General features: G+C 34.3%; 1 protein-coding gene across 1 annotated transcript in view; it reads left to right on the top strand.

The window, feature by feature from the left end:
• Pat1 (Protein interacting with APP tail-1) overlaps positions 1 to 18,085 on the top strand; it is a 43,964-nt gene that overhangs the window by 23,089 nt on the left and 2,790 nt on the right. The window contains exons 2-9 of the mRNA XM_085194789.1: positions 9,141 to 9,254; positions 14,729 to 14,843; positions 15,162 to 15,288; positions 15,637 to 15,804; positions 16,220 to 16,384; positions 16,631 to 16,838; positions 17,183 to 17,341; positions 17,846 to 17,951. Coding sequence (XP_085050915.1) covers positions 9,141 to 9,254; positions 14,729 to 14,843; positions 15,162 to 15,288; positions 15,637 to 15,804; positions 16,220 to 16,384; positions 16,631 to 16,838; positions 17,183 to 17,341; positions 17,846 to 17,951 — 1,162 coding nt within the window. The remainder of the gene's footprint in view (positions 1 to 9,140; positions 9,255 to 14,728; positions 14,844 to 15,161; positions 15,289 to 15,636; positions 15,805 to 16,219; positions 16,385 to 16,630; positions 16,839 to 17,182; positions 17,342 to 17,845; positions 17,952 to 18,085) is intronic.

Raw genomic sequence — 18,085 nt, 5'->3', positions numbered from 1 at the left:
GGACCGAACCCTCAACCTAAGCTTTTACAATCAGGAATTGCACCACGACTGCCTCAATTTTAAACATTAAAGTAAATATTTCCTTTTTCTTTAGATGTAACTTAATTGAGTGTTCAATAAAAAACATATTTGGTCACTAAATACCAACTTGTTGATTTGTAATAGTATCTATTTGGTCGAGTATGTGTGCCACGTTTCTAGTCTCAGACCGTCTAGGCCTCTAGGCATTCTAGGCACCCGGTAACCTGGTGGCCCGCTTGCCCACTTGCCGGGTGTGCCTATGTATGTAATGTCAAGATGTGAATGTTATTTAATAGAGTGGTTAGAGGTTTTATTAGGTGGTTAGGTAGTGTTTTTTTCTTTTCTTTTCTTTAACAGTAGTTGTAAAATTTTGTTTTTTGGTTATGGTTTTTTTTAGCTTCGTGCGGGATACCCTCACACAGCAAGCAGAGAGAACCTAGTGCTAAGATAATCCGTTCTCCCCTTTCCGCCAAACTTTTGAGGCATTGCGTGTTTAGTGGCGCAACTCAACGCTGAGCTTTTGCCTTCGTGCCAGAGCGAGCGAGAAATGATAATAGATATTAATTAATATTATCATTTCTACCCACTCGTATTATCGTTCGAACCCACAAGTGTCGCGTTACAGTCACACCCTTGTGCCCCTGAGCCACGACGGCCTCAATTTATTTTTAAAATATATGTAAATTTGGGTTAATTACGAAAGGATGATTCTGCCATTTAAGTGCAATGCCTCCGAGTGGGCGGAATCGATGTAGCACTGTCTGCTTTTTATTTGAGAAGCTACTTGTATATGTAGACTTTTTTTATCATATATGTAGCAGGTAAAATAGATGGAACCCAGTGTTAAGATACTCCGTTGCGTGTTGAGTGACTGATCTTAAAGCCGCGTGCTTGTCTTGCTAACAGTGCGAGGAAATGAAAATTATTAATTTCCCAAAGTGGAACTTGAATCTGCAACCGTAGCATTTACAGTCAAACACTGTGCCGCTGCACCACGACGCGACGGCCTGTACCCCTTAAATGAGATTATTAAATATTTAAATAAGCTATGCCATTAATATAATGTAAAATTATTTCAATTTTATGACAAATATGCAATGAAAATAAAATTAAAGCGGTGTAATTGTGTGAATCACTCATTAATATGTATTAATAAAGATAAGTAAATTACGGATTTTTTTATTTTTTTCAATGACATATTTCAGTTTTTTTGGTGTTAACGGTATTTTAACGTATCATTCTGTTATCATATTCATCTGAATTGTGTTCACTAGTGCTTGATACTGGCTCCGTTTTGGTTTTTTGTATCCTTAATTATCATTAATTTTAAACTATATTTTATAGCACTACCGTTGGGGAAAGTGTGCTTAAATCGAGGCCAAGTCAAGTGTGTTGTTTTTTCTTAGATTTTACTGTAAAATTATTAGTAACGTTAAAAAAGTTTTACAATTGATTAATAAATAAACATTAATATTTAAATAATATTTTTCCTTATAACTATTACATGACAATCTGTTTCCGGAGTGGCGGAATTCAACGGGAATAATTTAAATATAAAAAAAAAAAACAGGTCAGAATCGAACATACAACCATCGCGTTTGTGGTGTTTGTAATGTTTTCAAGAGAACTAACAACATTATATATTTAAATAATATGATAATAAATGCATCCGTAACAATAATAAAACAAAGCTTTCTTATCAACGCACGCGGATGTAATTTACATTAAATATACAATATACATATATAATTATGTTATATATGAATGTAATGGTCATTGACACATCCAAATAGATAAAGTAGGAAGTGAATTAGAACCAGCAGACGAAACGATAGGTTATTGTCTACGGTCTACGGGTGATTCATACGCATAATTAATTATTAAAATTAACGCTCACTTTGTTGTCTTACATGATGTAATTTTGATTTATTTAAGTTTCACAGTGTATCTCGCGTATAGCAGGGTATGCAGAGGGACCCTGGGAACCTAGTGTTGAGACACTTCTGTTGTTGGCTACTTTACGCCGAGTCCTGGAGGCATTGCGTGTTAGGTGATGTCTTTGCCTTGTTACCAGAACGGGAAAATGGAAATATTAAATATTTTATTCCCCTGCATGGGAATCGAACCTACCACAGTCACGAAAACCTGCCTCACGCAGATCTGGATGATGTAATATAATAGAAATATTGTGTACAGAAGTATGATTGGACGATTAATTGTTTGAATTTGCTACTTTGTCTTGTTTTATATTTTGTACGTAATTGTAGTCTTAGAAATGTAAACCTATAGTACCTAGATATTAATTGTGTATTTATATTTTAGTCCACTCTTATTTATATTGTTATCTTCTATATTCAAATGATGTGAAAAAAAAAACATTATTGCAAAATAATTTATTAGGATACGATGAGGATTCGTTGTTGTCATAATTGAGTAGGTACGTCATGTATAAAAATACCAATATTCAACAATATAAACCGCTGCATTGTGCTAGAAATCAACGTGCAAATGTCTCGAAAATCAGCTGGAGAGTGGGGAGCGCAGTGTCTTAATACTAGGTTCCTTCTGCCTGCCCTCCAACGCGACTGTCGTGGGTTCGAATCCCATTCGGAGGAATAAATTATTTTCTCTCTGTCGCTCTGGTAACAAGACAAGCGTACGCGGCGATGTGTTCAACCACTCAACACGCGGATTTTCACAGGGCTTACCCTGCTATATGCAGGATATATTATGAAGTTAAAAATATCATTCTTTATATTAATACATACATGCACATGTTCACCAAAATATAGTATTAACACGATAATCAAATTAGCACATAGCCTTGTCGCGTGACTGCGCTCGAATTCTATTTACTTCCCGCTGTTTACGTCACTATTGAGTCAATTACAGCATTATCTATAAAAGTGTATCATATTAAGATAAGAGACTCCATTCGCACTTAGCTAAGTTCATACATCTTTGTGTCCTTGGTTTCATTAGAAAAAACGTTAGGTAATAAAAATTTAAAAAAAATTTAAAGTAGTATTTTTATTTAAGTCGTTTTTGTTATTTACTTTAATTAATAATTTATAATAAACTAGCTGCCCGCTCGCGGCTTCGCCTGCGTAAACTACGCTATTATTAATTTCTGTCTCCATGAATACCTACCTACGTGACGTCCATGTAAAATTTGACACTCCTAGCATTTGTAGTAACGAAGTTTCATACAAACTTTCAACCCCAAAAACAACCCCTTAGAAGTCGAATATTACAAATTCCCGTCTTAGCGAGCACCTACGTCCTATAAATAACTCCTATGCAAAATTTGAGATTCCTAGCACATGTAGTTTCTGAGATATCGTGATGAGTGAGTGACCTTTCGATTTTATATATCTATACTAATATAATAAAGCGGAAGAGTTTGTTTGTTTGTTTGTTTGAACGCTAAGATCTCTGGATCTACTGGTCTGATTTACTATGTTTTTGTTTTGTATGAAAGCTGCATTCTTCAGAAGTGCTATAGGCTATATAACATTACATTACAAATATGTACTAATAAATTAAAATACTTTCTAATTTGACATGCAATAACATGTTAATAACAATCGTCGTTGCTAAGCACCGGTTTGCAAAGTTTCTTTGCTGTTTTAAGAAAACGTCACCCAAAATGAACTTATATTTTGATATTCATCCTTATAAAAATAAATATATTATATAATATTTAATAAATATTCTTATAGTTCAAGCAGGCGTAGCCGCGTCCGGGTCCACTAGTTTATTATATATAGAATAAGTAATTTTTATCTCATATTTGATAATATGATTGTTCCATATTTAAAAAAACTGAAGGGTTTGTTGTTTGAACGCAGTAATCTCGGGAACGTCGCATAGTCGATTTATCGAGGAATATAGAGCAACGTTAAACGTAACCTCGACCTCTTAGAATGGGTCATGTCACATGTGTCATATACAAGTTTTAATCCAATGAAATGGCGATCTTATACAGAAACTATTTGATCACAAGAGCGGAGCCGCAGGTGAAAGCTAGTCCAGATATTTGTTACGTTAGACGTAGGTAGTCGTCCGCCGTATCAAGATCGATGCGTCCGCTGCATGTGTTTACGCGGTGGCCGGTGTTATTCCACAATCGACGTCCACGTACTGTCGCCCGTCGGTGTGGACGTTTGATGAGGATATTCTATTGTTTTAGTTTACGTAATAATTAACTGGCCGTCCCCCTGTTCTGATTGGACTACTAAATCTTTTATAAACATTGATGTTATTTAGCTTTGATTGAAGATAATAAGTATATTTGGAAACGTATAAAAATTGCAGGAATCGAAACTCGAACTATCGAATAAGATGATGTTCAACATATTGTGTCTGATATCGAGAACAACACTAATATAATTTTTTTTATTTTATTTATCTATTATTTCCTCTGCATTGCATTGAATTTATATAGTTTTTTTTAAACATGAAACGATAGCGGTATGTATGATGCAGTTAAATTATACGACGAATATGTTATTAATCGTGTAAAAAGTATTATGCACGGCCAATATAACAAGCTTATCTGGGATTAAACTTGTAAGTTGTAACCAACTTGTGCTAATGCGCCGTTTTATCAGATAATCTATTTTGCCTCTCGATTATAGTATTGACATATAGTTTACGCTATTTTAACTTCACGCTCTATTTGCAAATAACACCCTGCCATATAGATACTTAATGATAAGGCAGCATTCCCCGCTTACATCCTAAATTAGATGGTCTGGGTGTTAAATGGCGGAGAACAACGCCGCATTTTAATCTTAATTGTAACTATCAATAACTGTTAACGAAAAAAGTGTCGTATAACTCTTGATACACCTTTGCGATTAAGATAATTAGCTCACGTCAATCTTATCTCTGTAAGTAGATCATTAAATGCGAGTCTCGAGGCGAACTGATGTAGCGAATCATCGGAAACTGTGTGGCGGGGGTCGATGACCCGCCAGCCAATACTGAGCATTGAGCATTGAGCGAGCTGACCGGTCAAGGTTTTTACAATTGTTTGTACACGTGCAATTTAACAAACTGAATGCACTATTGCCATTTATGCGGACAGAAATAAATTGAGATAGATAGGGCTAGTAGAGAAACTTGGCGATCACCGCCGCGCCGCGACCTTGAGCTGAAACAACGCACTTCTGTCAACGCGCTTTGTCTTATAACCAGAGCTTTTTTTAATATTTTAAATATTCCTTGCCCTAACCCGAACCGGCTAAGATGAAATTCCTCCCTACGAGGGTTGCCTGTAAGAATATTTTATTGTATTTTGTTATACTGAGCTTGTGTGTGCAATAAAGACTTTTCGATCTCGAAGATATCTTTTTACCTACGTATTTCATTCCCCTAATTGAGAATCGAACTCACAACCGCTACCCTTACAGTCGCACACTGTGTCGCTGAAACTTGACGGCCGGCATACATAATTATATTATGATATTACACTAAGATATAAAAATGTCCTAGATTTATTAAAATGTTGATTTATTGTTTGTCGAGAGAATCGATATTATACTTTTTACCTTTTTATATTTTTTTATTTCTTTATTGCTGTTGCTATATTTGTTTATAAAATCCGGCTCGAAGAATTTAATTTGACACGACGCGAGGCTATATAATAATGTTTACTTGTCTATTTATATAAACTTAATATTTTTCTTTTTTTTACAAACATAACGTCTTGTATTTTCAACTTCCAAGATTGAAAATCATGCAATAATCGAGAGCAGGACTTCTTAAACTTTTGTCATTCACGACCCCATTTATGATTGCGAGTTTCTTAACGACCCCCCATACAAATATAAAAGAAAAATAAATTAATATTTTTTGATGATTTATTTATTAGCTAACAATATACAGATACATATGAAAATATATAATTTTAGAATTCGTTTTGAAATATACAAAAATCTAAAATCTAAAATTGCACAAAAAATTATAAAATTTGATTTATTATATATAAATATTTGACATTAAAATCTCTCGCGACCCCAGAATTTTGCTACGCGACCCCTTTTGGGGTCGCGACCCATAGTTTAAGAAACCCTGATCTAGAGTGATAATATAATTTTACCAAAATTAATATTAATTATCTATTATTAAAAAAATTTACTCTTAACTTTAATACTTTGTTTATACAAAGTATAGTAAGTAACTGTACAAATGTATCCAAGTGTAATTGTGTGGGACACGGGTAAGTACCGTATTGGTGTCATCGCGTTCAATGCCGACGCAATCGATCTATGCCATCTAAAAACTTAGTGCTCAACTGTCATACCCACCCATGTACAACACTAATGTGTTTGTAATGTTGCCAGTGTTTAATATGTATAAATTTATTATATTTAATTAAGTGTAAGGTATAGGAGCTCAGCTACAGTAATTGTGTTATTTAAATGTATATCTTGTATTATTAAATTCTTAATTTTTTTTATATATATATTTTTCTTTTTTATATATTACAAGTCCTTATAATTCTCCAATTCATACAATTCTAGTCGTATAACTGTATAATTAATTTTAATAGGTAAGCTTATATAAAAAAAGTTCGATCAAATTCTGTTGATTGACCGACTGTTGATATATCATTAAAATACCTATGGACAAAATTATATTGAATCCATAAAAAAAGTTATATTTAATTAATTCTTCGTTACTTTTCCGTAAATAACATGTGCAATATACCTATATGGAAAACGTAAAAAAAGATACTATACTAGATAATAAATAAGAGAGGTGTTGTTTTACTTGACGCACTGTTAGTGTTATTAATAGTATTATTAACTTAATATTAACATTTATATTTACATAAATATATATTTACAAAATACCTATATATTACAGTTTTTATGAATATCTCGAACATTCTATGGGCAATATTTTCAATACAATATTATAAACACGCCATTGTTTATTCAATCGAGTTTTCATTATGGCCGATCGGCGACGTGATCGACATTGATTTTATTCGCATCAATGTTTGAAACGTGTTTTTTAAATGTTTTATGTTAGTAATATATATATATGTTATTTAGTTATTATTTTATTGATTATTTGAAGTTTATATTATATTTATTTTATATCTTTTTCTAGAATTAAAATTGAATCTCAATTCCCTCTCGACGAAAATTTATTTATTTACTTTTTGCTTGCGATATAAAGTTTTCTGTAAAGTTTTTTAAACCTATTTTTATTTAAGTTAAAACTGTCTAAAATTGCAATGTCACCTCACAAGATTGACAAAAGATTTTTAGTGTCCAATTATAAAATTTTATTTAAAGACCATTGTTACATAAAAATGTCAGTAGTGTCAGTCACCGGCTCGGAAGGCATTCGTTGCTGTCTTAAAATATAATGTAAATAATATAGAACGCTAAAAATAGTGAAACTAAAACACATAAAATAACGAACTGCGCGTTTGTATTGCTCATCATTAGCTATGAAAAAGTCCACAAGCTCACATGTTATGTGTGTGCAACCATTACAGTTCAACCACAGTAACGGTTATTGGTCAAATGATTCATTTCTATTATTTACACACCTTCCTTGTTGTGTTGTTAGGTGAGAAGAAATACCAAGAATTTTGAAATAAATGGTAAATAACAATTTTTTACGCTGTCGTGACACAGTCGCGACATTGGTGGGTTCTATTCCACTCGGGGTATAAAATATTGAATATTTTTTTCCTCGCTTTAGGAACGAAGCAAAGTGCCGCATTGAGTGTCAAGAATTCGGCGGAAAGTAGAAAATGGAAGTGTCTTAATGGGAACGAATTGTCTTAACTCTATGTTCCTAGTTCTCGTTGAGGGATGCGTGAAGATATAAAAAACGACACAATGTAAAAGCATGAATTTAGAGCTTAAACTCATGTAAGTAGGTATTTACATATACAAGGTGTGTACACACCTAGGTCTAGGTTGTTAGCATTAGTACCGTTCATTCACGTCCGCTCCGTTAATTAAATTTGCGCTAATCCTACTTACTAACTAATTAGCTGTGCTAAGTACTTTAGTGTTTTCTAACGACTAAATTGGATAGGGTGGATCATGGATATTCGTTACAGTGTGTCTAATTGAACGTCGTTCTTGAATGTCGTTAATGCTCAATGTGAGGAGCAGATGTTTTATGATGCTTAAAGTTTATAATGAGGCTTATATAGGTATGTTATGATTTGTAATTGATTATGTGAAGAAAACTGCAGTTTATATAATGTGTTTTATTGAATTAACTTATAATAATTCTATTGTTGAGCTCTGAGCAGTAGGTCTGAGCGTGGGACTTTCGACCACAGGCGTAGGTCATGGGCCCCTTTACAATGCACTAAGTTTCTTCTTAGTCTTATAATAATTAGCATATTAACTGTTTACAGCTTATATTCCTTGATCAAACGCTTTTTTCCTGTCTACTAATCATAAAGTATTGGAAATGTAGGTAGCTGATACCGTATTATTGATCATTATACTCGTTTGTAAGCAAACAATGTTTGTTAGCGAAATTCGATACCACGAATTTGTTAATTCACAGTATATACGCAGATAGTACATTTAGCATTTATTTGTTATTTAGTAATGAATGGTTACTTATTTTAGACATAAGCTAACAGCTGCACATGCTCATTACTACCACGAAAGCGTGTTGTTATTAAGTAATTACTTATAGCAGCATGTTTGTCAAGCCATTGCTAATATTGAGCATGCTAATTTCGAGCATCCTAGAGAATCGACAGCCGCTTTGAGCGCGTCTGAACCTGTAGGAGGGCTACAGAAGAAGTGGCTTTCCATGTTTCACCACCTACACTGCAACACTGGCAGAGAACTTATTGAGCATGTGTAGCTTGAGTAATTGCTTAATAATAGCATGCTTTGGTGCTAGTAATGATCATGTATAACTGTAGCTTTAATATGCAAGATGACATCTCTTAATTATATATATGAACGTCTGTTGAAGGCTCCTTAAACTAACACGTGATCCAGGTACTGCTTGGAGCTCCAAACGCACTGTAAATCCATGGAATTCTGAGACATTTCCTCTTTATGTAATAATATTAAACATATATTTAATAAAAAAATATTAAATAATTGTTTCAGATGCTCCAGGAGAAGCGTTTATGCATCCTGGGTGCGGAGCTATCAGAATTGGACATCTTCGAACGCTTGCTGCGGTTCTCCGGTGCTCAGTTACGACTTTTACAGTGTTTTCAGGTATCTATATTATTTATTATATTTTAGAAAAGGTTTACTACTTGATTTTGCGTTGTACCGGAATTTTGTAAGGATATGTTAGTTTTTTTAGTTTCAAGCTGTGTCCAGCACGTCACTGAGTAGCCATAGAGAATCTGGGAACTTAATGTTAAGACACTCCGTCCCTATTAAAACTCTGGCGTTACTCACTTTCCGCCGAATTCTGTAGGCATTGCGTGTTGACTGGCACAACTCAACGCCAAACGTTGCCTCGTTACGCCAGAGGAATAGGAATCTAAATCATAATCTGACGCGTTTACAGTCGAATGCTTGTGTCTCTGGCCACCACGACTACGAAGGTAAACATTACGTAATGTTCACAATTTTCTATAACAACACGAAACGAGTCACGTTGAGAATGACGTGGACTGTATTCATTGAGAAGCTGCCTATCGCACTCGTTCGTGTCGTAAACCGTAACTAATTTATATATTTTTATTATATCTATTCCAATAGAAGATTGTGTTATATAAAGATTCCTTTAAATTTATGTATTTATTTGATTTAATAATTTTGATTATTCGAATCAAAATTACTAAATCTATATATATATTATTAAATCTATATATTTAATCTCACGGTGTGTCGAATTCGGACGGAATGCGGAGAATTCCTAGAGAAGAGAGTCTTTACGCTGTATTATCTGTGTAGGGTACTATATGCGGTACGAAGTGTGAAGCTATAAATCTTTTATCACTTTAATTGGTAGTATTATATAAATAATATATTTAAAAGGAAAAATAAAGTGTCTCTTATATTTCTCACATGTATTAATTATACATAGGAAGTTTTGTTTAAGAACAATTGCACTGTTATTAATGAAATTGTTATAATATTGTATATATGCAATTAGCAACAAATTAGCATCCTCGCACTGTTTAGCCGCCTATGACCTCACACAGAGATAGTCTTACTTCAAATCTTATTTCAACTGTTAGGTGATGGTACGTGATGTAGTGGAGCGCGTTGGTTATTGTTCTCCATGTATCGCCCAATTTTCTAAATACTGTATGTTAAATGGCGGAAATCAGCGCTGTGTTTTATCTTGTTACAAGGAAATTTAAACGAATATTTTAAATATATATTACTGTAAATACAGAGTAATGTACGAGTATAGTTAACAAACAGTATAAATCCAGTCGCCAGGCGGCTGCTGTAGCGACCAATGTCATTTCTATTAAACAGTCAACACGTCAATAATGCGGCCTGATGATGCGTGCACGCAACTGTCAATTGGACAGTTCTTGTAAGGATTCCAGAGACGGCAATTAGAGTTTAACTGACATTAAATTGGTACATTTGAATGTAATATACGGTCTATTAGTTAAATGTCAAAATCTATACATATAATAAAAATGTATGTGATCGCTTTCTTAAGATTTTTCTGAGAAAATTAGGGGTTATTTATCAATGTTAAACAACTTAAAACTATTATTTTTAATATTTTATCTGTCGGTCTGTACGTTTGTACACGCTGAAAATAACTTAACCGATTTAAATGTCGTTTTAACTTCCCATAACATAACATTTATCTATTATTGATGCTAAACCACATCAAGATAATAAAAAATAAATTAATAAAATCCGATCATGGGCACTCCTTCCGAAAGGTAAGTTTTCCACGCTACGTACATTTTATAGCAGTTTGGCGTCCCTCTGTCAGTTGACAAAATTATTATATCAAACTACCGCCAACGATTTCTTAATTGCCTTTCACAGTCTAGAAAACTTTGAATTAATTTCTTGCGGTTTGAACATATGATAATATTCTGTGTTAATGTAACCGTTAGAGTTCACATCTAAAATTAACAAGATTTAATCTTTGTACTATAATAATTACTATATTAATATAATATATTCCATTAGTTTTAATAAATGAGATTTTTTCGAGTTCAGAATTTAATTAAGTAATTTATCCTCAGTATGATTGTACGCAATTTATCGTAGTAATAGTTCGGACTAGTTTGATGCGATGGTTGTCGGCATGGAACTAAATGGAATGAAACATTTAGATAAACGAATCTATTGAAAGCTAAAGTCCAGGCCCCCCCCCCTAAAAAATCTCTCTAGATACGCTAATGGTTGTCGGTTCTATTTTTTCGTTTTAATGTTTATACTAAAAAAACTGGACAACAGCGAGTCGAGCTCGTCCACCGAGGGCTTCGTACAAAAATTGGATATTTCGAGCTTTTTCTGTAATTCAAGCTTAGCTTATCCAGAGCCCTTTCGTTTGATATGTCACTTGAAATAGCGACTAGCCTAACTATCCATTTCACTTCACCAAACCCCATAGGTACTACCTATAGATACTAGTTGCCAAATTTGATAATTCCAGGTCAACCGGAAGTACCCTATTAATTTCGATTACCTTTATATTGTCAAAATATGCGTTTTTTCCTATATAAATGGCCAAATTTTTTTTAAAGTAAATGTCCTGTTTTTTTTTTCAGGAAATTTTGGGACCGTAGATCTGAGTATATGGTTAGAAATTCAACTCGATATCTCCAAGCGTTCTTGAGTTAAAGCTCTTGACAGACGGACAACAAAGTGATCTTATAAGCGTTCCTTTTTTTCTTAAAAGATATGGAACCCTAAAAAACATCAAAATTGTTTGATAACTCCAATGCAAAAATATATTTTCTTACAATTCATACCAGTAGTTTCTGAGATAAACGCGTTCAACTAAACAAGCTGTTTAGTTTTATAATATTTAAAGTGGAACATCCTCAAATGAATCATAGCATGACGTCGGTCAGGATACTAATTAAATGTAAAAATTAAAATAGAATTTAATATGCTGTTATAAAATTGTAAGTATATATTACTCATACCATTTAGATTATGAATATGTATGACGATTAACTAAACAATAAAGTAAACAAAAAAATCACCAGCCAGTCCACCGTCCACCGTAAACTCGGGTCTCTGAACTCTCTTGACTGACAAAGTGACCGACTTCTTTTTACTTTTATTCTTTTTTATGGATCAACCAATATTAATATTCAAAATTCAATCTTATCAAAATTATACTTAAAAAATGTTCATACATCAAAGCCTGTGTGTTGATTTCAACCTCAACCTGACTTATCTTGGTCCTAGGTTACCTAAAATGAATGGAACTACTTGAGATTTACTTATATGGATTTTTGAATTCAATATACTTTTTAGGCAACAGTTAAAGATAAATATATATATGTTTAATGTAAGTGTTAGTAGGTTATTCACGCTTATGTAATATCATATGACTACGACCGACCACGTGGCTGCGCACGCGCTTGCACTAGAGCCAATTATATTATAGCGCCCGTTGTTACATCACACTGTATCTAGTTCTCAATCAAATGGCAACCCATCAATTATCGGCTGCCAACATGGTTGCTATCATGTTTTAAATAAATTGAAAAAAAAAAAATTTGGTAATTTATAAGCGTAGATTCTGACTGTAACCGCAACGGTTGGCGGTTTGGTCCCCACTCGTGGGAATGAATTAATATTTTCATTTCTTCGCTCGGGTCCACACGCAATGCTTCGACAGAAGGTGGGTACGGAGTGTCTTAACACATTGATTTGTTAGTTTAATTATTATTATAAGCATCATTATTTAATCTTAGTAAAAAATACTAAAGTACACGCAACCAATATGTGTGTTTGGATTGCGTGTGCGAGAAAACGCTTGTTATTGTTTTATTTTATAAACAACAGCTGTTCAAATTATTGCGAATGACGTCACGTACACACTCATTACTTAAAACAATATAAGCTATTTCTTTATTGGAGGAACTAAAAACAGCTTAACGCTGAATCCTGCATGTAGAGCAGGGTAGGCAGAGGGAATGTAATGTTAAGACACTCCCTTCCTCACTTTACACCAATTTTTTTCGAGGCATTGAGTATTGAGTGGCGGAATTCAACGCCAGACTTTTGCTTTGGTGCCAGAGCGAAGAAATGAAAATATTTATAAATTATAATTCATTCCCCTGAGTGGGGATCGAATTCACAATCGTCGCATTACAGTCACATCCTTACATGCACCACGACCGCTTGACCGCGATATTGAGTCGATGTAATAGAATCCAAAACAATGATTTACAAAAATTTCGTCCCTTTTTCTGTTTGTCTGTGCGTCTGAGGATCTCAGGAACAGTTTAACTGATTTAAATATACCCCTTACTTATATTTTAGCAAACTTATTTTCACTGGGCTAATTAATAAAAAATATATTAATATACAACATTTTGCTTATCTGACTTGATGTTTTACAGTGATTTTTCACTGTTTTTTTAAAATTGGTTGAAACTTTAATGTATAAATAAATAAATGTATAGTATAAGCGGGCGACGCCGCGATCGGGTCGCTTGTTCTACATATAATGCAAAGACCCATAATCTTATTTCCATTCAAATTTAATTAGTTTCTATATAATTCTATTTATATATTACTATTTATATATATTTCTATTTACATAATTTATTATCATATCAAACATTGCAACAATGTTGTTAATAGACTACTATCGATATCAGGCGTGTCGTATATTACTAATATATTATTATGAGGCTTCTCGATGTTTACATTGTAAGAATGCAGTGTAACAAGTAGTTACTAAGTTACTGACCATAGCAGTATGTGAAATACGATACCTTTTATAGTGTTGTAAAGCTTCATTACTGTCGGTCTTGTTGCTAAGATGATGATTCGTCACTTATAAACATTGATTTTTAACTGAGTATCTAGTTGTGAAGAATTAGTACCCGGTGTTGGACACTGCCCCCCCTCCCCCACGCGTCGTCTAATATTCAAGGTATTCCATATTGAGAACTTACAGCTCTATTGCTGCGCCACGACAAATGTTGAGAAACGAGTACGTAATTAACTTAGCAAATTTAATTGTCAAAAACAAAATGGATTAAAAGATATTTAAATATCGATTATTTTTATTTCTTTTTTATTACTCGTCAATTATCGCTTGTACAGTGTTAATAATATATTAAAGGAACTTACATAGTTGTATAAGTGCTACTTATTACAAAGTAATAAAATGATGATTATATTAATTAAGTGCGAAAATGAGTTATGTGACTAAATACAATGTTTGAACGGAATGGGAACTAGTCTTATAAAGATAAATTTTACAATTAAATATTTTGAATAAGATTTACAATTAAATATTTGATGAGAATTGCCTAGGTATTTCTGACCGGTACACAGTACAGTGGGTTACATTGATTGAGGTTACATCGCACCTTATAACCTTGCTCGTCAAGTGGACTTAAATCCAAAAAGAATTTTTCAACCCAAACCAATAGTTAAGATAGATTACTATTCTATATATTAACTATAAAATACAGAAAAAAGCGACTGCTCACTCTTTAATTATTAAAAGTAACTAATTTTTATATATAAATTTATTAATTAAAATGTACTATAATTTCCAGGCGGTGATAGAACACGGTTCCAAACTATCAGCAGAGTTGGCCAGCGGATACTTGGCGAGGTGTGACGCGAATACAAAATCTCAAAACTCACTCATACAGCTTGGACTAAGACTTGGTAATAGTTACGGTTTTCTTTAAATGAAATTGTTACTGATATTTACGTTGCTTAATAGTTTTACTAATATTATATAGAGAAGAGACCAGTCGTGACACAGGGGTAACACAATCGTGTTACGGTATACAGCGTGAAGCTAAAAAAACAAAACTTAAAAAATCTTCATCGGTATCCCATATAGCATGGTAGCCAGAGGGAACCTAGTTTTGGGACACTCAAGAGAGTGTCCCCGCCACTAAAAACCAACCATGAGGAATGCCCTCTTTTTGTATCATCATGTAAGTAAATAAATGAATACATTTTATTAATTATTTCCAGGTGGTTTCCTTAACGAGGCCGGGTGGTACGCGGACGCGCAGCGCGTCTTACTGAGATGCCGAGACCTCTGTCAAGCGCAGCCGCAGACCACGCACTATAAACGACTAACTTTGGAATGTTGTCACAGGTGGGCATTTTAGTACCTGTTTATACATACTTCTATACTAATGATATTAAGTACAATGATATAAATAAAATAATTAATAAATTTTGAACTCTAATTTTAATTTAGATGTGATGAAAGTTATTCAATTAAAGTACAATATCTATTAAGTAAAGGCATAAATCGTATAAAAATGAGTTGAGTATTACTTTAATTACCTCCAATGATGTTTAATGTTAATACAGAAGATACATTATAAGGCTGAAGAATTAGTTTCATTGAACGTCAATAAAATCTCTTCTGTTTATTCACTATTGTAGGTAAATCCTAGTTTTAAGCATAAAATAACGATAAAAATCTCTCAAATTTCAGACTACTCAACACACAATCAGCCTACTGCTGTTTCCCAGCTGCAGCTGAGACCTACGCGCTAGCACTGAAATTACTAGGCATAGAAGAGGAGAGCACTAGCAAGTCACCCGGCGATGTTTTCTCAGAGAAATATTGTCTAAATGCCTTGGAGGATGAGGAGATGAAAAAGTTAGTGTTTTTTTTTTGTTTTGATTAGTGCAAGGACTTTGAGAATCGGAGGTATAGTAAAATATTTCACAACTTATTACATATACAAAACAAAAACAAATTTACTGTTTAGAGAACAAAGTTGTGATTATTAAAAGTAATTATATTTCAACTTTTCAAAATTACGTACATATATGTATTATGCTATTGTTTCGTAACAAAACGCGATACAATGGCGTATGACTGTTAAAGCAATGGTTGATTATTCTCATTTTTCGTCTTTTGTAAGACAGGGACAGCAGTTTTTACAAACAAACGTTCTGAGGGGACGACGGGGCGCAGTACCCACTGCGTCCCGTCATCGGCCTGGGAGTGGGAACCACCTAGTCCTTTCGGTTAAAGTTAACTGTTTAAATTTATTTTTTTCGTTTCACAGATCTTCGTGTTCAGAAGAATGGTGCGGGGCGTGGGGTGTCTCCACTCTCCTGGCCCGACTCTGCAAGGAGTTCAGCGCTTTGTTCTTCGTCCGCTGCGACTACAGCGCCGCGCACCGCTGGAGCATGAGGGCGCTGTCGCTGCTCACCCCGCACACGCCCGTCAAGTGAGTGTTGTCTCTTTCTGACTCATGTGCGTATTGTATATCTGTCTCTTTCTCTGACTGCCCTTTATACTTTGTCATGTACAATAAAGCTCTAAGAATTTGTCATGTTATTGTCTCTTTCTGACATGATCTTCTACATAACCCAACATACTGAATGAAACCAAAATTTGGTTTCATAAAAAAAAGTTACATGAGAAATATTTTATCAGAAAAACAAAAAAATAATCATCCCTTTTCAATTTTCAGAATAACAATAGAAGTACTGCGGGCGTGCGGCAAGGCCTGCGTAGTTAAACGCCGTTTCTCGGAAGCAGGGCTGCTAGTACGGCAAGGCGTGGCACTCGCCCGCGCGGCGTTCGGTCCTGCGCACCCTAGATACGCGGCTGCGTTGTTGGATTACGGGTTTTATTTGTTAAACGTGGACTCCATTACTCATTCTGTTGCTGTGTATGAGGTGAGTTAACATTTAAAATTGGCTGAGGGACCGTAGTGGTAAGAAGCTCCGGTTCCCACTATCGTGTTTAGTAGCGGATTTCAATACCGTGCTTTGTCTTATTATCTGAACAAGAAAGTGGAAATAATTCATTTACACTAAGTGGAAATCGAAACTACAACTGTTGTGCTTATATAGTTAGTCAGACATCTCAATTCGCTACAACGGTCTTCGTTTTCTATGCTCATATTTTACAAAATAAAATACAAATTTATCTTACCCTTAATCAGAACTGGCAATATATATTTTATATTATATATAATCTATAGATGATATTAGACGTACATTTGACGTATGCTTGACAGGAAGCATTATCAACATTGCGCCGCGTGTTCGGCCGCAGCAGCCTTCACGTGGCGACGGCGCAAGAGGACCTCGCTTACGCGTTGTACGTTCTGGAATACTCTTCTGGAAGGTTCTACAAGGCGAGAGATCACGCTGAGCGGGCGATACGTATTATACAGGTGGATGGGGGTTCGACTATTTTGATTTTGTGCTCTATTTGAGAGAATAGTAGGGGCTGTAATGGCGTAACGGCGGTACAACATCTGACTGTAAACATCACTAATAAAATATTTATATTACCTTTATTCTTTCCCCTATTTTGCACTTAACAACTTTCATGGATCGGCTAAACTTACTTACTGCTGTACTGTTGTAAATGAAAATTTTGATTGTATTTTCTCTTATGTATTGCATTGCATTAATGCAATTAGGAGTATAAACGAGCTTTCGAAGTTCGTGTATGAACACTCCAGGAAATTAAATATTTAATATTTTCATTTCTTTGCTCTGGTAAGTTAATCGAGTTCGGCGGAAAATGGGAAACGAAAGTGTCTTAATGAGAACGGAATGTTTTGACACTAGATTCTTAGCTTCCCTCTGGATGTTCCCTTACTATGAGCAGGATCTATCGTAAAGCTTAAACATAAGTTATATAACGTAATATATTAACTTTTATTTTTCAGAACCTCGTACCTCCCGATCATTTGCTATTGGCATCCGCGAAACGTGTGAAAGCCCTTATATTAGAGGAGATCGCTTTGGACACACCCGCGGGGCAGGACATGAGAGGTAAATTTATTTTAACTTTAAACTTTATTCCTCTACTATAGCATGGTAGGCACGGGGAACCTAGTGTTAAGATTCTTCGTTCCCCAATTTCCGACGGATTTTCGCAACATGGCGGATTTAACAAATATTTCATT

Source organism: Heliconius melpomene, chromosome 12 (assembly GCF_056956725.1).
Source record: "Heliconius melpomene rosina isolate 202511_hmr_F chromosome 12, ASM5695672v1, whole genome shotgun sequence".
NCBI classification, from domain to species: Eukaryota; Metazoa; Arthropoda; class Insecta; order Lepidoptera; family Nymphalidae; genus Heliconius; species Heliconius melpomene.
Note: the sequence above shows the minus strand (reverse complement) of the source record. Positions and strands in the feature narration are given on the sequence as shown.